Source organism: Petaurus breviceps, unplaced genomic scaffold, assembly GCF_028583685.1.
Source record: "Petaurus breviceps papuanus isolate PSGF00001 unplaced genomic scaffold, PetGlider_PUasm1.0 90740, whole genome shotgun sequence".
Taxonomy (NCBI): Eukaryota; Metazoa; Chordata; class Mammalia; order Diprotodontia; family Petauridae; genus Petaurus; species Petaurus breviceps.
Genome location: NW_027187330.1, coordinates 613,793 through 638,266, shown reverse-complemented (window position 1 = coordinate 638,266; position 24,474 = coordinate 613,793). Strand labels below are relative to the sequence as shown.

At 36.7% G+C, this 24,474-nt stretch overlaps 1 protein-coding gene and 1 long non-coding RNA gene across 2 annotated transcripts in view; one reads left to right on the top strand and one right to left on the bottom strand.

Annotated features, from left to right (window-relative positions):
- LOC138145501 (uncharacterized) overlaps positions 1-2,966 on the top strand; it is a 47,743-nt gene extending 44,777 nt beyond the window's left edge. The window contains exon 3 of the long non-coding RNA XR_011164239.1: positions 1,133-2,966. This is a non-coding gene — a long non-coding RNA (uncharacterized lncRNA). The remainder of the gene's footprint in view (positions 1-1,132) is intronic.
- Positions 1-24,474, bottom strand: part of CC2D2B (coiled-coil and C2 domain containing 2B) — a 131,065-nt gene that overhangs the window by 34,804 nt on the left and 71,787 nt on the right. The window contains 8 exon segments of the mRNA XM_069067095.1: positions 452-548; positions 4,860-4,969; positions 5,781-5,798; positions 6,503-6,581; positions 12,545-12,715; positions 13,951-14,042; positions 20,134-20,223; positions 21,580-21,783. Of these exon segments, the coding sequence (XP_068923196.1) occupies positions 452-548; positions 4,860-4,969; positions 5,781-5,798; positions 6,503-6,581; positions 12,545-12,715; positions 13,951-14,042; positions 20,134-20,223; positions 21,580-21,783 (861 nt within the window).

Below are 24,474 nucleotides of genomic sequence, written 5' to 3'. Positions count from 1 at the left end.
TACTTTTAATATTCAATCTAGAATAATTAAGGTATGTAAGTCTACATCTCCTTGCTTTTTTGGTGGTGTCTTGAGCTCCTGAATCTTTGCTAGGTGAATGTTGAACCCAAAAGTGGAGGTGGGTTTGCTTCATTACCTCCAGATATATACAGCTTTAATCTGCTTGGGAGCCTGCTTTCAAGTGAACTAACTCTAGGCCTTTTGCCAGGAAGCAGTAAGTGAAGAGGAGGAAGTAAACAGCAAAGATATCAGGAAGAAAAATTGTTGTGGTGAGGGCACACCAGGAAGGGAGTCACAGAGAGGAAATAACAGGTAAAGAAAGGGATGCTTTAGGGAAGACATGTGGCCAAAGATATACCAAAACTAATCTCCTGCTAATCAGTTTTCATTCAGATTGCTTTCCTTGGAAATTATTTTAAAATGTATTAATAGTATTAGTATTATACCCTACCTCATGTTTTTCAATCACGGTTTCATCAAAGATGTTGACATATATATTATCTTTTATTTTAGATAAGTTTGAGAAGCTGTAATCATGTCCTGGTGAACTAAAAGAAAGAATGGAATATTTTAACTATTTCTTCCTCTTAGACATGCCTTTTTTTTTTCCTTAAGAAAACCATTCATAATTCACTATGCAGGCATTCATATTCCTTCACTGCAGGGAATGTGGTAGTGGAGTAAACTACTCAGTGCTTTAAGCTTAAAACTAGACAGAAGCTGTGTCATTTTCAGTCTTTGGCATCTTCCTTTATGTCAAGCAACATTCTTTGTATGGAAACAGTAACTGGGCTAAAAAATGCTGAGCAGAAGAGCTGTGGTCAGGTACATACTGCAACCAAACTGACTATAGCATGACATACTGCCTGTTCTTCCCTGATCATGGCTGTACTTTGCTACCTCTGTACCCTAGACCTAGAATGGTATCCTCTTTTCCTTAATCTCTTGCTTGTTGACATTCTATCCAACCTTCAAGCTCAAATGGCAACTCCCCCATCAGTCTTCTCAGATCCCCCTACTAGAAATGATCACTACCTCATCTAATCTCATGGCATATTTTACTCATCTGACAAAAATCCTAGTGTCCACACACTGCCCTTTTAACTATTTAAATTGTTTTTATTTTCCTCAGGTGCTAGAGGTGTGATGCTGATTTGGAAAAAAAGAGAGAGAAAACTAACAACTGTCCGTGATGATAACTCATCACCCTACCACCTCCCCTGCTCCTCTGATAATTTGGCTTCTGATGATTGCCATTTTTTTTTCACCCTTGGGGAGACTGGGAGAGTGAATGCTAATACTGAAGGAAAAGTCTCAGGAGAGGACAGGGGTGGGCACAATTTTCATTCAGGTGCACTGGCTTCAAGTTCTCTGTTTCCTTTTTTTTGTCCTCAAGAAAAACTTCCAATTTCCCATTTGGGAGTGGAGAAAGGGAAGTGAAACAGTTATGTGAAGAGCCAAAATGATTGAGGATGAACCTGCAGAGAAATGAGACTGGGTTACTGCCAGAGATCTGGCAGCTTTTGAAATACCCATCAATTAGTGAGGAGGGAACACTGTTTCTCATCCCATTCCTCCCTTGTTTTTATTGTCCTTATTTATAGGGGTCTAGACACAAGCAACTTTCCTTTGTTTTATTGTATTTACAATCTCATTCTTGAAATGAGGTCTCACATATGAAGCTCCTTCCTTTGATCTTTTCAATGACCCATGTAGTGCTGTAGGACTGTCCCTTAGACACCTTGGAAAGAAGAGCTAAGAAGGCAGATGGGATCAAGTTTCTAGGAGGCTCCCCAGGTGGGAAGCATTTATCAATTTTCCTTGGATGAGATATTGGATATGGGGTGAGGGAAGAAGTGAGAGTGAGGAGTCAAGGATGATACCTAGGCTGTGAAACTGGTTCAGTTTTGGACATGTTGAGTTTAAGATGTCTATGCTCAATAGGCTGTGGAAGATGTAAGACTGGAGGTCAACAGAGAGGTTATGGCTAGGTAAGCAGATGTGAGAATCATTTGCATAGAGAAGATAACTGAATCCCTGGGAGTTGATGAGTTCACCAAATGAAACAGTATAGAGAAAGAAGAGTAGAAGGTTTAGGACAGAGCCTTGGAAGATACCCTTGGTTAGACAGATCTGGATTAAGATCCTGCAAAGAAGTCTTAAAAGTGGTCAAACAGGCAGAAGGAGATAGGGTAGGGTACTGTTATGGAAACTCACATACAAAAGAGTATCAAGGAGAAAAGGGTGATCAGCAGTGTTAAAGTCAAGAAGGATAAGAACTGACAAAAGGTCATTAGATTTTATAAATAAGAGATCATTTGAGGAATTGGGAGTAGGGTTTTCGGAGGAGTTTCAATATACATGTTAAAGTCACCTATTATCAGGGCAGTTGTTGGGAAAGAGAGGAAGACTGTGAGTCAGGCACTGAACTCATTGAGGAAGGAAGGATAGTGTCACAGAAGTTGGTAGATATAAATTTCCAGAATTTTGATCAGTGATAAATATGGATTGAATGAACCCTCAAAGAAGGAGAGGTTACTGAGTGATGGTGGTACATGAAAAGCCTGAATGTGGCAGTAGGGGGCAAAGAGTATTTTAACTCTCCCACCATGACAAGTGAATCAGGTGCAGTCAGGAGACTTACTCAGGAATTGCAGCTGCAATTGGGCATCAAAATTGAGACCATCAGAACTGGAAATGTCAGTCTGATTCATTCCATTGTATCTCTCATATCTGTTCCCTAGTCTTTATTCATACTGTTATCATCTTAGGTGGGGGATGTATGGGGTGTTCAGGAGGACTAGTACCTCTAGATTGAGAGCTTGCTAAGCCCTTTTCAGGGCTGCTTATCCACCTTTGGTGTCCACCTGGATTTAAAAATGCTAAGCAGAAGAGCTGCGGCCATGTGCATATACTGCCAAGATTTTATTAGACCTGCTCTAGGATCATTTAAAAATGAAACACCTTAGCTCCATGTACATTCCCAGTACTTTTTTCCCCATCATCCTATCAATTTTACCTCTACTACATCTCTTCCCATTACCCCTACTCCCCACTCACACAGTCATACCACAAGTCCAACTTGACTCTTGCCCTTATTATTCTACTAGCCCTGTAATTAGTCTCCCTGGTTCTAGCCTCTCCCCTCTCAAATCCATTTTCCACGTAGCAGACAAAACTATGACCCAAAGGAAGCCTTATTCATCCACTTCCTACCCAAACCTTCAGTGGTTTCTTACTGCTTCTAGGATAAAATACTGCCAGACATTTAAAGCTTTCTGGTCTGATTCCCACCTACCTTTACAGCCCTATTTTGTATTACTCCTTTTCAGGCACTCATGCTACCCCTAAACTCAGTATTCCATCTCTCCTTTCCCTGCCATCCCACACCTTCATGCCAACTCTCTCACTTCCTGGGCCTCACTCCTTAGAATTATTGTTTTTCTTCAAAGTTTACTTTCATAATGGATCTCTCATTTCCCTAGAAGTTCAAGCTCATTCCCTCCACAAATTATTTTGCATATACTTATTTTGAGAGTGGGTAGAGAGCTATATAGATAGCTTCAGGAAGTTTTGGGTTTGGATTTCACCCACTTAATCTCCTTAGTGTCTCAGGCAACACCTTAAAATAATAGACTGGGTAAGCAGCTGCTGACCAGCTTTGGTAAAAGGAAGTTTCTCACCTAGACCTCCCAATTCCAACAAAATCACAAATTAAGGCCTTTTTTCCCCCTGCTACACTGCCAAACATGTTATGTCCTTAGTAGAATGTAAACTTGAAGGCATGGTCTGTCTCACTGGTCCTTGTAGTGTATTGCACTTAAGGCAATTAACAAATGTTTGTCATACTGTGCTGCATTTATTGTATTATAATTTTTGTCCCTTAGGAAAGAAAGGGGAAGGAATACACATTTATTAAGTATTTTACAAATAATATCTAGGACATGGGTAAGTAGTTAGGGGTTGATAATAATTTAATGTCAATTTAATAAACCTCAATAAGGGCCTGAACTAATCAACCAGAAGAAGATCCTGGATCTACCAGCTTCTTTGTTCTCTTAGTAAACTCAGAGATTACCTCTTCCTATGTCAACAAAGCCAGATGGGGCTTACTTTATGGCCCTTAAGGATGAGACCCTTAACCCGAGACACTAACTTGAGTAATGGGACTTTTTCTTATCTTAATATTTTTTGGACATATACTATGTTATGGAATGTTAATGGTAAAGAAAACACAGATATCCTAAGTCATAATTTCAATTGACAGTTTGTCCGCTCTCTTATTTTATTGTATTTACCATCTATTCAATTAAGAAAATTCCTTTCTCATACAATGATTAAACATTCATGGAGATCATAAATTTGTGTGACACAATCACCCTGAATTGAGATGGTTCTAAAATGTATTTAAGCTTTCTCATTCTTTTGTTCAGGCAGTCATAAATTAGCTTCTGGCTACTTGTATGCACAAGTACACTAGTTTCATCTAGCTTCAAGGGAACAATAAATACAAAAATGTCTATCACCTAGACTGTCTCCTTTAACCAAACTTTTCAGGTTAACATGGAATACGTTTGTAAAGCTCAATCTATTAATTGCATTTTTAATGAACAGTACTTTTTTCTGTTATGTCTTTATACTAAAAAAAATAGTAAAAGTCATATGCAAAGTTACTTGAGAAAGTTCAAATAGTTTAAAAACAGAAGTATGCCAATTTGCAAAAAAAAATTAAATTAAACATAGCTTAATGAAATATTTTTCATTTTCAACAAAAGGTATATATTATTGATTTTGTTTTGACTGAGGTATGAGGGTGGAGGTAATGGACTTGGTATTAAGAAAGATGGATTCTAACTTACCTAAAATCTACTACAATTTCTTCATTCCAACACGGATGAGATCCATTAGCAGTATCAGTTTGATAAACAGTGTGCTGAAAAGAAACTTCTACAAAAGGGCGTACAGCATCCTAAAATACATAACAAACATTGACTAGATTTTGTAAGATTTATAAGGAAGTTATTTTGGGTTACATAATTGCAAAGGCAATAAGGCAAGAAAAGTAGTCACTTGGTTGCTGCTGGCAACTTGATGATGTGTTTTGCTAGGACTTCCCTCATTGCCTGTACTTCACCACCCACTTTTCAACCTCTGATCTCTAATGCTATTGTTTTATTAAAGCTACTCTCTCAAAGATTTCCCAAGATTTCTTAACTTATAAATCAGTTATTACTTTCTCAGTTCTCATTCATTTGACCTCCTTGTACTTTATGATACTGTCAATCACGTTTCCCTCCCCAGATTTCCATGTCCCTTTTTTAAAAATTTGCCTATCTGACTTATCTTTCTCTCTTCCTTGATAATCATCCAAAACTTATCCTCCTATGATAAGCTATTTCTGAGCTCTTTCCTAGGTCCACATCTTTCAACACACACTTTCATTCACTGATCTCTTCTATTCCTTTGAAAAAGAATTTTTACACAGATGACTATTAAAACTATTTATACAGTCCCAATATCTTTCTTGAACTCCACTTAAGCATCACTGAATGTCTGCCGAATATCTCTACACTGATATCTTGTAAGTATCTCAAATTCAGTCTAAAAAATGAAAGCTCTGATTTTGCCCTTAAATCCAACTCTTCTCCAAACTGCTGAGTCATGGTTGTTTGTTACCTAAGTTCATTATCTTGTACTTAGACTTGAGTCTTTCCTCCCCTTCATTTCCAATTAGTTGCCAAATGTTTTATTGTATCTCCATAATATTTCTTGCATCTGACCTCTTCCACCTACTCATTCTAGCACAACAATGTGTCAGGTCCTCATTTCTTCTTTCTAGGACTCTTCTAATGGCCTCCTAATTACTCTTCCTGCCTCCAGTCTCTGATCTCTTCAATTGGTCTTCTATCACCTGAAAAAATTCTCTTTCTTAAGGTACTGATGTAAGGTACTAGAATCTCCTTACTCAAAAGCTTAGAGTGGGTCGTTATAGGACAAAACATAAATCCCTATATTAGTCTAGTTTAAGTAAGTCTCCACCCTAATTTTCCAGCCTTACCTCCTATTACTTCTCTTTATAAACTCTCTGTTCCAGCTAAATTGTATCACTAGTTATTTCCCCAAATGAATATTTAGTCCCCTATATTTGTAAATCTTCCACAAATAATGTATTTCCATCTCATGCAATTCATTTATCTCCTATGCAAAACATCTCCTGATTTCTCCCTCCTTGAATGACCTTAAATTTATTTATCTGTGTACATATTTTATCCCATTCTGTCCCCCCCCCCTGCCCCACCAATTTAAACACCTTCAGGGTTAAGACCATTTCACTTTTATCTTTATATCCCTAAAATCTAGTGCAAAGCCTTGCACATAGGAGTTTAATAAAAGTTTGCTGAATTGAACTTGTAGTTGCTTAAACAATCAATATTTTCTATAGAAATATTTTCTATATTGACTTCCTAAAATATTCAGTACTTATCTCATTTAAGAGCTCCACTGAGGCAACTGACTTGTTTGATTCTTTATGTCTGACTCGAGATATAGAAGACAGCAAATATGTGGGTATGTCCAAGGTCCTTTAGGGGGGAAAAAGTGAAGATACATATATTTTGAGTAATATTTAGCATGAAGAAATTGTTGGTTTCCTGTTTGTGCTTTCAAAGATATAGTAGAGAGTTAGTTATAGCTGTTCGTACATGATCAAGCAGCCAGGAGACACAGTGGATAGAGGGTAGTCAGGAAAACCTGCTTCTGAATGCTGTTTCAGACATTATTAGCTAGTGACTGGGAGCCACCTCCACTTATCCTGATCCCTGGGTCACTGGACCCAGAAGGCTCCAGAGGAGAAAGTGAGGCTAGTGACTTTGCATAGCACTCCCTCACTTACATTCAATTTACTTGCAAGTCATGAAATCATTTTCCTGATGTCATGGTCCTCTTCGAGAATGAAGGACAAACTAACCTGTGAGTAGTCTGAGCTGCCTGGCTGGGCACCCAACTGGCCACTTCTAGTTAGGCAACTCAGTTCCTCCTCTCCTCTTGCCACATAGGGTATCATGCTCTTACCTAAGAGTGCTTTGCCCAGAGGAAGGTAAATTTTGATGACTGAAACCCACCTAGATATCTTGGATTTTATTATCTAGATTTCTTTCTTAATGGTTATTGTTTGAGCCTCATGGCTCAGAGTGAGTGCAAATAGAAATTTTTTCTCTTTTGGCCAAAAAACCTGAGGGTCTTCCCCTCCCAATTTGATTTTTTTTTAAATTAAAGTGGCCACCCCTTGGTTCACTTCTTAAACAGCCTTAATCACTGAATGGGCATTGCCTCAGTCAAAGTGAGAACTAGGAAAGGCCTTAGCTTCAAAAGGCCAAGGTCTCCCACTGCATCCTGGGCCATCTCCAGTTGTCTTGATCTATACATCTGGTCAATGGACCCACATGGTTCCAGAGAAAGCGAGACTGGTGACTTTGCACAGCCCTCTCTCACTTATATTCAATTCACTTGCAAGTCATGGCATCATCTTCCTGATGTCATGGTCCTCTTCCAGAAAAAAGGACAAATCACAACCACAGCTGTGACCAAGTCTCTTAACCTCTCTATATCTCAGTTTTCTTATCTGTAAAATAAGTATAGTAACAGTACCTACTTCCTAAGGTGTTGTGAGGATCAAACAAGTTAACAAATGTACTTTGCAAACTACGCACTAGATAAATGCTAGCAATGATGATCCTAAAGAGAATTTCTCTGAATTAATATTTCTTTTCTACTTTAAATGAACAGAATTGGATAATCTGAGGTTATGACTATAGAACCTCCCCACTTCCAAATCCAAGACCTTTCTTTATACTGTGACTCAGAACACTACCCGAATATTTAACTGAGACACTATTGTTGTTCCAAAGTCAAACTCAGGTGTTCTCATTGCTAACTTCCTAGGAATAAGGAAGTGGTCTCAGGCCATATGGAGCTGGCTTAGATGATACATTTTTTACTATCCTGCTTCCTAAAGTCTGTTTGGCTTTTAATTCCCTCAAGTAACTCAAACTTCAGTTTTCTTTGTTTTTGTTGTTCAGTAGTGTCCAACTTCTTCATGACTTCATGGACCATGGGGGCACCAGACAATTCTGCTTCCCTCACAGAGTACAAAGCCTTTTTGATGTGGGCATGCCATGCTGGGCAGTTGTGTGCCAGTGTCTCCCATGTCTCACAATTGATTCCAAAGTTCTTTAGAGAGGCTTTGAGAATGTTCCTGTAATGCTTCTTCTGACCTCTGTGTGAGTTTTTGCTTTATGTGAGTTCTCCACGAAATGGTCTTGTCGGAAAATGTATGTTCAACATTTAAACAGTTTTGCTAGTCCATTGGAGTTGTGCTATCTGTGGTAGAGTCTGAATGCTTGGCAGTTCAATTCAAGAAAGGACCTCAGTGTCCAGTACCTTACCTTGCCAAGTGATGTTCAGAATCTTCCTAAGATAATTCAAATGAAAGTAATTCAGTTTCCTGGCATGGCAATGGTATATTGTCCAGTTTCACAGCTCTGTAGACCTTCACTTTGGTAGGCATTCTAATGCTGCTTCTCTCCCACACTTTCCATCAGAGGCTCCCAAATACTGAGCTAGTTCTGACAATCCATGTGTCAACTTCATCATCTGGAAGTTACTGACCTCTCTCTTCTATAGTCATCAAAGTCAAGTGGCAAGAAAAAAGTCAAGATGATTGGCACTGGCTCAGGATACAGTGGATGACCTTAGTATCGTCAATGTCTAACCAAACTCTAAGCCCCCCATAGCACCTGCTACTGCCACCTTTGTGACCATTGGAACAAATTGTTCTCATCTGCCCGTTCTGCCAGGGGAAGTCTTCACATGCTTAGAGTAGACATCCTCTTAACTCACTGACAGGTTTGAGACCCGTTGATTACGTCCAACCTGATTTAGTCTGTCTGCCAAAATGGCTTATCAAGGTGTGGCTTTTGCACTTGCCACCGCTTCTTGGAGCCACAGGTGAAATTTTGGTGAATCAGGTAGATACTAAAGGTGTACAGCAGCCCTAAAAAGAGCATAGCAGCCCTCACATCAGAGGTACTAGTCTTCCTTCAAGACCCCTATGCCCTACGGTGACAATACTGCCACAATCCTCTTCCAATACTAAGAAATTAATAAATGGAACGTTGTTCCATGTCTGGTTCTAACTGTTGCTTCTTGGTCTACAGATAGGCTCCTCAGGAGACGAAGTAAGATCATCTGGTACTCCTATCTCCTTGAGGACTTGTCACATTTTGTTGTGATCCACACAGTCAAAGGCTTTAGCATAGTCAATAAAGCAGAAGCAGATGTTTTTCTGGAACTGCCTTGTTTTCTACATGATCTAGCAAATGTTGGCAATTTGGTCTCTAGATCCTCTGTCTCCTTGAAAACCAGCCTCCTCTTTTGGGTAATGCTCAGTTCAAATTTGGCTGAAGCCTAGCCTGCAGAATCTTAATAATAACCTTGCTGGTGTGTGAAATGGGTTTGATACCCACGGTGTGAGCATACTGACTCATGATGGTAGTGTAATATTTTCCTGCAAATGGCAATTGCATTGTCATAAGCCTGTCGTTCACTCCTTTTGGGAGGCATACAAGCCTGTTGATTTGTTTGATAGTTCAATAGTTTGAACATTCTTTGGCATTACCCTTCTTTAGGATTGGAAAGTAAACTGACCTTTTGTAATCCAGTGGCCACTGTCAAGTTTTCCAAATTTGCTAGCATATTGAGTGTAGCACTTTAACAGCACCATCTTTTAGGATTTGAAACAACTCAACTGGAATTCCATAAGCTCCACGAGTCTTCTTGTTAGCCATGCTTCCTAAAGTCCACTTGACTTCATTCTACAAGATAGATATCTTGGAGCTTTAGATCAATAACAACATCATCGTGGTTATCAGTGATATTAAGAGCTTTGTTGTATAGTTCTTTAATGATTCTTGCCAACTCTCCTTAATCTCTCCTACTTCTGTTAGGTCCCTACCATTTTTGTCTTTTCCATGCCCATTTTTATATGAAATGTTCCCTTGATATCTTTAATTGTCTCAAAGAAATCTCATCTTTCCCATTCTGTTGTTTTGTTCTATTTCTCTGCATTGCTCGTTAAGAAAACCTTATCTCTCCTTGCTATTCTCTAGCTTATACATTCAATTGAGTACATCTTCCCCTTTCTCCTTCCCCTTTTGTGTTCTTTCCTGAGCTAGTTGTAAAGCCTCATCAGTCATTTTGTTTTTTTGCTCTTTTTTTTCTCTGGAATGTTTTTGTTGCTGCCTCCTGTACAATATTATAAATCTTTGTCCATAGTTCTTTTGGTACTGTATCTACCAGAACTAATCCTTTAAATCTATTCATCATTTCTATATCAGATTCATAAGTATTTAGGTTATATTGATATGGTCTGATGGTTTTCTCTATGTTCTTCCATTTAAGTCTGAATTTTGCAATAAGGAGCTCATGATCTAAGCCACAGTTAACTCCAGGCCTTGTTTAAACTGACTGTATGGGGCTTCTCCACCTTTGGCTGAAAAGTATGTAATCAGTCTCATTTTGATATTGGTCATCTGGTGATGTCAATGTGTAAAGTTGCCTTTTAGGTTGTTGAAAAAGAGTGTATAGAGTTATCTTGACAAAATTCTATTAATCTCTGCCCTGCTTTGTTTTGTACTTCAAGGCCAAACTTGCCTATTATTCTAGCTAATTTTTTTATTTCCTATTAGCATTCCAATTTCTTATGATGAATTGACACCTTTTTTGATATTATTTCTAGAAGATATTTTAGGTCTTGATGGAACTGATCAAGTTTGGCCTCTTTGGCATCAGTAGTTGGAGCATAGACTTGTATTACTGAGATAGTTTGACTTGGATTTGAACAGGTGTCATTCTATCATTTTTGAGATTATACCCCCACTATTGCTTTTCTCACCCTTTTATTGATTCTGAGGACTACTCCATTTCTTCTAAGGGACTCTTGCCCACAGTAGTATTTATAGTGATCTACTGAATTAAATTCACCCATTCCCATCCATTTAAGTTCACTGATACCCAGGACTTTGATATTTAATCTTTCTATTTCCTGTTTGAACAGATCCTTGTTTCATTACATTTCAGATTCAATTTTCTCACCTGCCTTCAATTTCTATAGATATTCCAGGTTCCAAGACTATTTTGCCATTAGTATTCTATTCTTACATAACGTCCCTCAACTATGTTGGTGTTCCATACCTTCTCACCAAATCTTTAGCCAGATTCTCATGAATTCTGAATAAGCAGAAAGCATCTAAGAATGAAGTAGGCAGTAAGCAAAGCATAATGGAACATGGAAAGAGATATGATGATTCTACTGTCAATTTCTCCCCAGCAATTTGAATTTTATTTTTTCTAACTAAAGATATTTAGAAAATCAGGCATAGGGGTGTGTCTACTGTATATAAAACTTATTTTCCAGGGTAAAAGTTAGAAAAGAAGCTTGTATAGATGGCCTTGTGCTTATGATCAAAGGAGTTAGCTTAGTATATTAGTATATCTCCTAAGGTAATAGCACATCAAAGAGGAAGACTGCTGAACCATGCAAGGCAAGGGAATAGGTGGGGGCCATTTGTGTCTTCTAATTGCTAGCATTTCCACTCACAGAAAGAGGCTGCTTGCGGCCAAATTAAATAGGAGAGACATGTAGTCTTTTACAGTATATATGAGATTATCTTACATATGCACTACATACAGAGTGTATATTTGAACCTGCTGTTCTTCCACATTTATAGTCTAGGAATGAGAAAAAGATAAACCCAAGTAAGATTTCAGGATCCAGAGGAAAAATGAGGCTGTGGCTGTCTTGGCGACTACTACCAGCCTAAGTTTCCTTATCCACAGATCAGATCACATCACTTCTATCTTCAAAAATAGTCACCAGCTTTTTATTGCCTACAAAATAAAAATTAAACTTCTTTGGCTGACATTCAAGGCCTTTACAATCTAGTGACCTGCTATCTTTCCAGTTTTATCTCATCTAACTCAATACTCCCAAACTAGACTTATCTCTGCCCACCCCCACTTCCATGTGCCCCACGCCTCCAAACCTTTACTCTTACTATTTTATTTGCCTAGGATGAGATCCCTCACTCTCTCTGCCTGTTGAATTCCTACCATCTTTTAATGCTAAAATTAAATTCTAGCCCTCTCATGAAGCCTTGCCTGATTCCCCAAGCTGATAATGGTCTTTTTTTTCTTTAGGCCTTGCATAGCATGCTTCTTTACGCTTCTCGAGGGTGTTGACCATATATTTTGTGTCACAATGCCCTGTCTGTGTTCTCTACCCAGACTGTGGGTATCCCAAGAATAGAGACTATGGGCCATCTACATTTCATGACCGAATCAAAAGTTTTTCTGATCCAGAATTTTTCCTCATTCATTTTCCCCATGTTACATGAAGCAGTGATTGAATGCTGATTATCAACAGTACCAAGTCAATGCTGAGCTCTCTGTAACCTCTCCACACCCAGCAGCCCTAGGCATGCCTCACCGGCTCACAGCAGGCTTCCTTGACGGGATGTTATAAGCTCTCAGGATTCTGACCAGAAGGTGAATGTCTCCATCACTAATCGTTTGTGCTGCTACCTTCTTCCTTTCCCTTCTCCGAGGCTTTAAATTCCTTCGTCGTTCTACAAGCTTGCAAATGGCATGTTTCAGCTGGCTAAGGAATTTATAACCATCAGTCACGTGTGCAACATCTGCCACATTTTGAAAACTAAATTTATTCTTATTTTGTTATTCATTATAAATGGAAGTCTTATTTTAAGCCCAATTCTCCCTACTATGGAAAAAAATTATAGATTATCCTCAACCCAATTATGATGTCCCTTAGTGGATAAGTCTGTATGATATGATGATGTTTCTCCTCACTATGTTGAAGGAACAGCTTTACATGAAGCTATTCCATGTATCTTTTGATACAAAGGGAAGAAGAAAGGGGAGGGTGATTTAAGTAAAACCTTATGTTACTTTTATATGGACAAGAATTAGCCTAGTTAAAGAGTTCTGTATTTTAATCAGAGCCCAAATCCCTATTCTGTCATTTACTTGTGTGACCTTGGGTAAGTCACAAATCTCTTTGTGTTCAGCAAAATGAAGGAGGAAGGAATAGAATAAATTCCCTTCTCTGTCTCTAAATTATGATTCGATGTGCTATGTAGCTCTTAAAGTAGAAATTGTTAAGTATTTGTGCTGCTATAGAAAATCAGAAATCATAATAAACTTCAACATCCTAACTAAATCATCTCTATGTTAGCAAAACAGGTTAAAAATACTACCCCAAAACTTATTCAAGCAACTCTGAGGCACTGTCTTCTCTGTCTAATGACTTGTCACACCAGAGAGGGTTCCCAGGACCCTTGACAACCACATTCCTATTCTTAGCCCCTACTCGTACTTCTAAACTGTTCTTGTCAGGAGAGAGTGGAAAACATTGTTAATTATAACCAAAGGGCCCTACTGTGGATCTGAGCACCCTTGTTCACTCTACTGATATTTAGATTTGATGTGGGGAATTTACAAGGCACATACAGGCTTATTCAATGGCATTACCCAACAGTAGCTTTTAAAACAGCACTCCAAAACCAGGATTATTTTAAGCCCCAAATATTTCTCCCTATTTTTTGAAAAATTTGTCAAACAGATTGGCAATAGTAAGAAGAAAAACATGTTTTAGCCTAAAAAATACAGTTTAGGTAAAAACAGGCATTATATAGACATGTCCATGGTATATGTTAACTTTAAAATGTATTCTTTAATCACTAGTACCTGGCTAATCATTCACATTCTGAAACTGTACATTTTGAATTTTTATTTAAAATTATGTTTATAAAGTTGAGATCTATTTAGGGGTATCTAAAAAGTGGCTCTCACATTTGAATTAATTTTAGTACATACCTTGCAGATACAATTTCTTCATAATCAGTTACAACATCTGATAAGTTAAATTTGTTAACTTTGACAATTTTTTTCATTACCAATTTCCTCATCTGAAAAAAGATGTTTCTGTTTTAGACTTTATTGAAACAGATATATGACATATTTTAAATAAGGCCTATACATGTATAATTCCACTGACACCACTATTTTTTTTCTTTTAATTTTATATAGGTAGTGGGTAAGGAAGGGGAAGAGATCTTTGAAAACCAAGTAACTAGCTATTATTGTTGTTGTTACTGGCAAGTCTCAAAGACTATTATACACAGCAGAAGAAGTACTGATCTGCATAAGTAGAAGGTTTTTTTCAACTGAGAGTTGTATAAACTAATAAAGTCACAGGTACTGGCCCTATCTATCCCTATTATGAGAATTAATTCCTAGATTCTCCCAAAATAGTTAGCATAACAATATTCCCTTTCCCCCTCCTGCCATCTACTCTTTTACTGATTCACTTGGGAATCAACTTCAAAGTATCTTTCCTCATATTACACTTCTCTAATTTTTTTAAATATAAAAAAGCAGTGATTTAAATCAGGTAGGATTATTCATGGAGCCTGAAAAATTAAAGAAAATCCTAGAATGTGATATATTAAAAAGCAAGGGAAATCAAGCTTCACCCTACACTTGCCTAAGTTGTAAAAAGGAATATTCCCACATGAGAAATGTTAGCTCTTTAATACGGAAAACTCTAGTTCTTCTTATAGAAAAAGCCAAAAATGGACAAAGATTCTGACATGCAAATTAACCAAGGCACAGAACTTTAATGAATTAACCAGGCCTTTAAAGTAATAAATAAGTGGATAGATTTATGATACAGGGGAAAGATACTATCCAGGAACTAGGAAATTTGGGTTCTGGTCACCACTATTCCACTACCTACTTATTTTGTGACCTTGGGCAGATCAGTGAACCTCTGTGAGTCTTCTTCCAAAGCTAATCAAAGTTCCTTGAAATGAGAGGAAGGAGTATGGATGATGTCTAAGACCATATCCATCTCTATAAGTCTATATATGTTCTTGGGAAAAGTGCAATATCATTCAGGCAGTGAACTAATCTTCTCTAAGGTACTAGCCATGGGAAGTATCAATAAAGTTAAACTTTTCAGTCATTATTTATACCTATCTTCTGAGGGATCTTTTTTATTATTGTTTTATTTTTCCCAGTTACATGTTATATAAATTTTGTTATATATAATTTTTAACATTAACTTTAAAAAAAAACATTTTAAGTTCCAAATTCTCTCCCTTTCTCCCTCCCTGAGACTATAAGCAATTTGATATGTTATACATGTGCAACCATGCAAAACATATTTCCATATCAGTCATGTTATAAAAGAAATAGAGGCTAATAAAACTTATACAAAGTAAAGTGAAAAATAGTATGCTTTGATCTGTACTCAGACTCCCTCAGTTCTTTATTTGGAAGTAGATAGCATTTTTCATAATGAGTACCTTGGAATTGTCTTGGATCACTATATTGCTGAGAAAAGCTAAGTCATTCACAGTTGAGCATCATACAAAGAGGTCACATTCTATATGGGGAGTCAACATGCAATATATCTTTATATATGCGTATTTATATATAGATATGTACATATATACACATACATATATATATAGTACATACCTACTTATTTATAGATAGATAGATATAGATCCATCTGTATTTATCAAGACCTATCTCTTTCATATATTATATATTCATATCAACATCTATGAGAGAGAGAGAGAAAAAGAGAAAGAGAGAGAGAGAGAGAGAAAGAGAGAGAGAGAGAGAGAGAGAGAGAGAGAGAGAGAGAGAGAGAGAGAGAGAGAGAGAGAGAGAGAGAGGATGGAAGGAACCTCAAAGGGAAGGCACTAAAAGGTGGGGAGTGGGAACTAGTCCATGTAAGACCCCCTGTGGAAGGTAGGATTTTAGCTATCTTGAAAAAAAAACAGGAAAACAAGGAGATTGAGGTATAAGGAAGAGCATTCTAGGCATGGGAGATAACCTGTGAAAAGACACAGAGTTGGTAGGAGACAAGATGGCAGGGGAGAGGCAGCAACCTAAGTAAATTCTCCTAACATTCCCCTCCAAACAACTTTAAAATAAAACCTCAAATTGAATTTTAAAGTGGCAAAGTCAACAAAAAGTCAGGATGATATGTTTTTCCAGCCTAAGACAATTTAGGAGGTCAGCAGGAAAGTTCTGACACTGGGGTTAGGGACAGCTTGGAGCATACATGGTGGCAGCAGCACTAAGAACAGGCCTTAAGAACTCCTTAAAAAAGTGAAATAGTTCAAAAATGGAAAAAAAGGCATAACATTTCACTGAAGAAAAAAGTTCTTAAAAAGCAGAATTGGTCAAATGGAAAAAGAGATACAAAAGCTCACTGAAGAAAATCATTCCGTAAAAATCAGTGGGCAAGTGAAAGCTAATGCCTCCATGAGACATTAAGAAACAATAAATCAAAACCAAAATGAAAACTAGAAGAAAGTGTTAAAGAGCTCATTGGAAAAACAACTGAATTGGAAAACAAATCAAGGAGAGGTAATTTAAGAATTACTGGACTACCTAAAAGCCATCATCAAAAAAAGAGCCTAGACATCATATTTCAAGAAATTCTAAAGGAAAACTGCCTCTATATCTTAGATCCATAGGGTAAAATAGAAATTGAAAGAATCCACTGATTACCTCCTAAAAGAGATCCCAAAATTAAAACTCTCAGGAGTAGTTTAAATAAATTCCACAACTCCTAGGTCAAGAAGAAAATAGTGCAAGCAGCCAGAAAGAAGTAATTAAAATATTGTGGAGCCATAGATAGTTAGGATCACACAAGATTTAGCAGCTTTCATGATAAAAGATTGTAGGGGTTGGTGTATGATATTTCAGAGGGCAAAGGAGCTAGGATTGCAACCAGGAATAATTTATCCAGCAAAACTGAATATAATCTTTCAGAGAAAAAAATAAATATTTAATTAAATGGAGGACTTTCAAGTATCCCTGATGAAAAGACCAGAGCTGAATAGAAAATCTGACATTCAAACACAAGAGTCAAGAGAAGCATAAAAAGGTAAGCATGAAAGAGAAATCATAAGGGACTCATTAAAGTTAAATTTTACATTCCTTTCTAGGAAGATAATACATGTAACTCCTATGAAGTTTATCATTATTAGAGTAGTTAGAAGCAGTCTAGAGACAGAGGACATGGATATAAGTCAATTATGTTGGGATGATCTAAAAAAAAATGAAGAGTTGAGAAAGAGGGATACACTTGGAGAAGGGAGAATGTAGAAAATTATATCACATAAAAGAGGTGCACAAGAAAGAACTTTTACAGGGAAGGGGGAAATGGAGGGAGGGAAAGTAGCAGGCAATGCTTGAACCTCACTCTTACTGGAACTGGTTCAAAGGAAAGAACATATATACACACTCATTTGGGTACAGAAATCTATCTTACCCAACAGGAAGATAGGTGGGAAAGAGGATAAGAGAAGAGTGTGGGAAGATGATAAAAGGGAGGGTAGAATAAAGAAGGCAGTGATCAGAAGCAAAACATAATTTTGAGGAACAGGATAAAATGAGAGAGAAAAGGATAAACAGGAGAAAATAAGATGAGGGAAATTTATAGTTGGTAATCATAATTGAATATGAATGGGATAAACTCACCCATAAAATGGAAGCCAACAGCAGAATGAAGTAGAAACTAGAACCCAAAAATATGTTGTTTATAAGAGACATAATTGAAACAGAAAGATATACACACAGAGTTAAAATAAAGTACTGGAGCAGAATCTGTTATGCTGTAGCTGAAACAAAAAAGTCACAGGTGGCAATCATGATCTCAGACAAAGAAAAAGCAAAAGCAGACCTAATTAAAAGATAAAAGAGTCAAGCAGGAAACTACATTTTGATAAATGGATGCCATAGACAACAAAGCAATATAAAAAAATTTTACAGTAAGTTTCTTGAATAAAGGCCTAATTTCTCAAATTCATAGGGAACTGAATCAAATTTATAAAAATAAGAGCCATTCCCCAATTGGTAAATGGTCAAAGGATATGAACAGACAGTTTTGAAAAAAAGAAATCAAAGCTCTCTATGGTCTTATGAAAAAATGCTCTAAATCACTATTGATTTAGAGAAATGCAAATTAAAACAACTCAAAGGTACTACCTTCACACCTATCAGAAATGACAAATGCAAAGGAAATGTGGGGAAATAGGAATACTAATGAACTATTGGTAGAATTGTGAACTAGTCCAATCATTCTAGAGAACAATTTGGAAGTATGTCTAAAGGGCTATAGAACTGTGTATACCCTTTGACCCAACAATACCACTACTAGGTCCATACCCCAAAGAGATTAAGGAAACAGACTGTAGCAGCAAGCACCCCAAGCACGTCCTCAGGGTTTGCTGCCCATACAGGTTCTTGGATCTGCTTTGTTAAAGGAAAGCAACTCAAAATGGGTTAACAAGCTTACTTGAATCAGTCAGACATATATCGTTTACCTTGTTCAGGGGAAAAAGGTCAGCACCCCAAACTTCAAAATATACAGACAGAATTATCAAGACATTAACAGATCAAGTAGACAGCTTTCCAAACTGTCCAACCATTACATCCATACCCAGTCAACATCTGGGTTTCCACATCTGGGTTTTTCAAAGCCGGGGGACTCTCAACAACGGCTTCCCAGAATTCAGATCAAATCACAGAACACTTCTCAAAGTAAGTCCCAAAACAAAGCTACACATCAGGGCTTATATAGCCTTCTCCAGGCTCAGAGAATGTAACAACCTTATTGACTCACTGGCCAATCAAGAAGTATCTACTGAAAAACAAGCCTCCCTCCCCAGGCTTCAGGTGCATTTTAGCCTAGGGGCAGGGAAGATCTTCCAAATTTGCATTCCCATTACACAGACCTAATTTGTAGTGGCTCTTTTTGTGGTGGCAAAGAATTAGAAATTGAGGGGATGGTCATCAATGGGGGAATGGCTGAACACATTGTGGCAGAAGATTATGATGAAATAATATTGTGCTAGAAGAAATGATAAGTGGGATAGTTTCAGAAAAACATGGGAAGACCTATATGAACTGATACATAGTGAAGTGAGCAGAACCAGAAGATTGTTGTACACAACAAGAGCAATAATGGTGATCAACTATGAAAGACAGCTACTCTTTAAGAAAATTACTCAGACAGCTGTATAGACAGAGTAAGGATGGGGGAAAAGAGAGAAAAAGGTAGGATGACTAATTAGAAATCTATTATAAGAAGTTCACACAGGAGGTGATGAGGGTAAAGGCCTAAACTAACAAGAGTTATTTAGAGAATGCTTTCTTCAGTCAACTGTTCTTAGCCTTTTAAGGGCTAATAGAGAAGCAAACCTGTTTAATATGACATATGTTAATATGCTCAGCTCCTTCTGGCTTTCTTCTGAAGGTCAAGGAGACAGGATGAAGGTCTATACCTACCTTAATTCAATGTGATTACATAATTCCTGGGTGTTCTATCAGGGTGTGGTAAGAGGAAACCCATGACTACCTTTTTGTAGTGTCCAACTTCAGATTTCTGCAAGCCCTAAAACAATCTTATATCTCCTCCTCATATTCCCCCATGTAAATTGGATCCAGAATAATCCTAGGTCACACTTGTGAATTTTCTGTGTGTAGTGAGGTGAGTTATGTATATAATCTTATAAAAGGCCAATTTCCTTTGGTTAGACGTAAAAGTGTAAATATGTTTTAAGAATACAATGCTTATTGTATTATGATCATCTGTGAATGACTTAGGCATTCTCAGCAATAAAATGATCCAAGATAATTCTGAAGGACTTGTGATGAAAAATGCTATCCACCTCCAGAGAAAGAACTGATGGAGTATAAGTGCAGAATGAAGCATACTTTTAAAACTTTCTTTGTTTTTATGGGGTTTTTCTGGTCTGTGTTTTCTTTTACAACACAACTAATATAGAAATATGTTTTTTCATGGCTGCATATGTATAACCTATATCAAATTACTTGCTTTCTCAAGGAAGGAAGAGGGAAAGGAGGGAGGGAGAGAATTTGGAGATCAAAAATTTTTTAAAACCAAATATTAAAAAATTGTTTTTACATGTAATTGGAAAAATTAAATAAAAAAGAATACATTGCTAATACCTTTTTCATAAAGTTGATAGAATGAATCCTTTGTGAAGTAATGGAATTTACATCTGAAATTTGTATATCCTCTATCTGGCTTTCATATTCCTAAATACAGAATTATTAGTTTAATTTCTTGAACATGACGTCAACTTTAAATATCATATGCATTAATAAAATGTTAATTATTCAGCTCATTTTCCCCCTTAATATTTAGGGAGGGGCATTAGCATGAAAAGGAAAAACATTCCTTTCTGGGAGTTTTCTTTCCCATTTAATATCTTATTTAGAGAAACAAGTTTCTCTGTTTATATACTGCATAAAGAGTATGTTTCTCTGTCATACATTACATAAAGAGTATGATGCATAATCATAGGAACTTGGGGAATAGTAAAATAGTAAAAATTCTTAGCTCCAATATCCCAGTATAAAAATCATTTGGAAGAATTTATTTACCTTTACTGACTGATAACATATAAAAACCCATAATATCCTTGATCATAATCTGTTATTTACTATTAGTTTGGTATTTCACATCTTGCAGTGAGTATTAAGTCTGTCTTTACCAAGTAATGCTTATACAAAAAAAAAATAAAGTTAATGTCTTTTGAATATGTCAGAGAATTCTTAAGACAAATAGGCTTATAGGAAGTACTCCTTTTCTCCTGAACTCATTATCAGCAAATCAGGGCCAAGATTAGTAGAATCAATTCAGATTCTCAGTTAGAAGAAACCTTAGAAGCCATCTAGTTCTGCTTATAACTATACTAGAATTCTCTCTAGTTACACAGGATTCAATTATTTTAGTTCTTTCCATAGTTTTCAGAAAATTAAAACTAAAAATACTTGTTCTATAAATAACAGGTGTTAATCCAAATGATTTTTAAAAAACTGATCTCTATAACCCCAAAGCTGGACATAATAAAATATATAGGGCAGCATTTTAGTAATTTTTCATATTTATTAATGAAATAACTCAAAGCAGGGACAAGCAAATAACTTTTGGAGCTCCAAAGTGAAATGCCAGCCCAATACTTCAAGAATCTAGATTTCCTAGACATGTACACAGTATTGATTTTGCTCTGGTGTTGCAACCTCTTATGATTTATTCAATGATCTTTAAGAGATACTGTAACAAAAAATTATTAGTATGTGGCTAACTTGGTGATAATCCTTTCCACACATAGCCAACATACATAAAGTCTCTCCCAAAGTTGGTACTCAAAGCTTTTTGAGCTTTGCACTTCACTAGTCAAGCTTTGCAAAATCTAGCATCATTACATGTAAGCCATAAGAAGCCAACAGAATAGGCTCCACTGAAGAATTTGCTTAATTAATATAGCTCAGGTTGAGGTATTTATGAAAGCCATGAAAATATATATTTTATTGTTGAGTAAAAGAAAAAAATTAATTCAATTCACCATCAAATAAACCACATGTTACAGAACATAGAAAATCAAGTACCTGGAAGATTAAATCTGGTATCTCTCTGTCATAGAGAGGCATTTGCTGAAGAACAAAGACATCTAATTGGCCTGCATTTCTAAGCTGTAGTAGTTGGAAACGTTTACTTTTTTTAATTTCCTCTTCAGAAACAAAATTAAATTCTTTTTGCAGCTGTTCAAGACGAAAATATTTTGGAATAGCTTGCCCTTTACATTTTGTATACTGTAAAAGGGAATAAAGATTTCAAATCCACGTTTCAAGTATTTTAAGTCATTACATATAATAATATAGCATCATAGTAGGTCTGCCTGCCGTAAGTCTCTCCCTGCTCCAATCCATCCAACATTCAGTCACTAAAGTGATTTTCCTAAGGTATAGGTTCAATCATGTCAACCTCCTACTCAATAAACTTCAGTGACTTCCTGTTGCTCTCAGGATCTAATAAAAAATGCTCTGTTTGGCATTCAAAGCCCTTTGTGACCTAGTCCCCTCCTACCTTTCCAGTCTTCTTACACCTTACTCCACAGCATATATTCTTTGGTCTAGGGACACTGGCCTCCTGACTGTTCCACAACCAAGATACTCCATCTCTTGGCTCTGGGCATTCTCTCCAGCTGTTCCTCATCCCTGGAACACTATCTCCACTTTACTACAACTAATGACTTCTGTGGCTTCCTTTAAGTCCCAACTAAAATCCTTTATTTTACTGGAAGCTTTTCTTAACCCCTCTTAATTCCAGTGCCTTCTCCCTATTATTTCCTATTTATCTTGTATACAGTTCTGTTTGCACACACACACACACACACACACACACACACACACAATCTATTTGCATGTTGTTTCCCCCCACCATTAGATTGTAAGCTCCTTGAAGACAGGGGCTTTCCTTTTCCATTTATTTTTTGTATTCCTAGTGCTTGGCACAGTATCTGGCATATAGTAGGCACTTAATAAATGTTGACTGATTGATGCTGAGGGACAGAAAAATAGGTAATGTGACATTTCATTACATGAAACTGAAAAGCTTCTGTGCAAACAAAATTAATGCATTTAAGGTAAGAAGGGAAACAAATAGGAAAAAAAATCTTTTTCTCTGAGATAAGAGTTTGGTATCCAGGATACATAAACTATCTATCTATCTATCTATCTATCTATCTATCTATCTATCTATCTATCTATCTATCTATCTATCTATCTATGTGTATGTATTTTGAATGCATGTAGGTGTGTATATGTTATGTGACTAAAAGTCATTTTCCAATAAATAAGTGATTAAATTAAAGGTTATGAACAGTTCTCAAAAGAAAATTACTATTAACAGTCACATGAAAGAATGCTCAAAATCACTAATAATAGAAATGCAAATAAAAACAACTCTGCCATTTTACCTTACATCCTGTAAATTGACAAAAATGACAAAAGATAGAATAGTCAAGTGTTGGTAGGGTTGTGGGAATAAAGTCACCCTAGCATATTGTTGATGGAACTGTGAATCAGTATAGTCATTTTCTAAAACAATCTGGAATTATGCTAATAAAGTAACTAAAATGTTCATACCCAGAAATTCTATTGCTAGATTTATGCCTATTTGATAAGAAGAAAGTTTCCATAGCAGTACTTTTTGTGATAGCAAAGAATTGAATGCCCACTGATTGGGGAATGGCTTAATAAACTGTGGTATGTAGATGTAATAGAATATTATTTTGTTGTAAGAAATGATATTATGTAAAGAATGCAGAGAAACATTGAAAGATCTACATGAACTGATGTAAAGTGAAGTAAGCAGTGCCAATAAAATAACATACCCAATGACTATAACAATATAAAGAAAAAAAACACACAAAAAAATCAAAAGTGAATGTTGCAAAATTACAAAGAACAAGCAAGGCTCAAGAAGAGATGTAATCCTCTGAAGATATGGAAGTCCATGAGTGTGATATATTGTACCTATTTCCAGATTTTTTCATTGTATTTTTGTCTATTTTTCTCTTTTTCTTTTCTTTATCTTTAAAAATACTCTTTTTTATATGGGATGGCTCTTTGGGAAGGGGAAAATGAAAGATACTGGGTGATATTTTGATGATATAATAAAAGACATCACTTGCTGCTGTATTTTACTTATTTATATGATTTATTTAAAATAAAAACTTATTTTAGAGTTCAGTTCTAAGACCCACTTTTGTAATATAATGCCAAGCAGAGGCAACTTCCCAAGGTTCAGAATACCAGCATAGTGCTCTCCATTTTATTCAGTGACAAACCAAGAACAGAGAAGATCAAAACATGACATCATTCAAAATACAGCATTTACTAAGTGTGATTAAATAATCTCCAAGTACTACCCCACCCCAGGACCTTCCATTCATTCAATCAATTACAAAGTCCCTGTTCTAAATACTACTCCACCTGTACCTAAAGGCTGTACCTTCATTTAGTCCACCACAAAGCCCCTCTTCTCAAATGGAGATTAGTTTCCAAACATAAGTAAAGTACATTCATTTGTTCAACCACAGAACACAAAAAGGTCAAAAGTTCCCCACCCCTGGATCACAATTGAATCTACCCCAGAGTTACATCAAGTTTAAGCACAGCACTTAATACCCAAATGGAGGTCTTTTCTTCATCTTGACATGAGGCAAGTTCTCAGCAATCTTAGTTCCTGGGGAGACAAGGCTTAGCAAGGCCACAAGATACATTGCCAGTCTCTTCCTTAATTCATCCTCTGTCTGTAGAACAATCCTAGAACCCCTGAAAACATTAGCAAAACCCTCTCCCAGGATTTCTGTAAACATACAACAAGAAAATCCTTCTTCAGGGCTTCTGAACCAACAGAAAGGTTCCCAGACCCCTGCAACAACAGCACTGCCCTTCACCAGTGGACAGTATTCACTCTCTGTCTGCAGGACAGTCTCA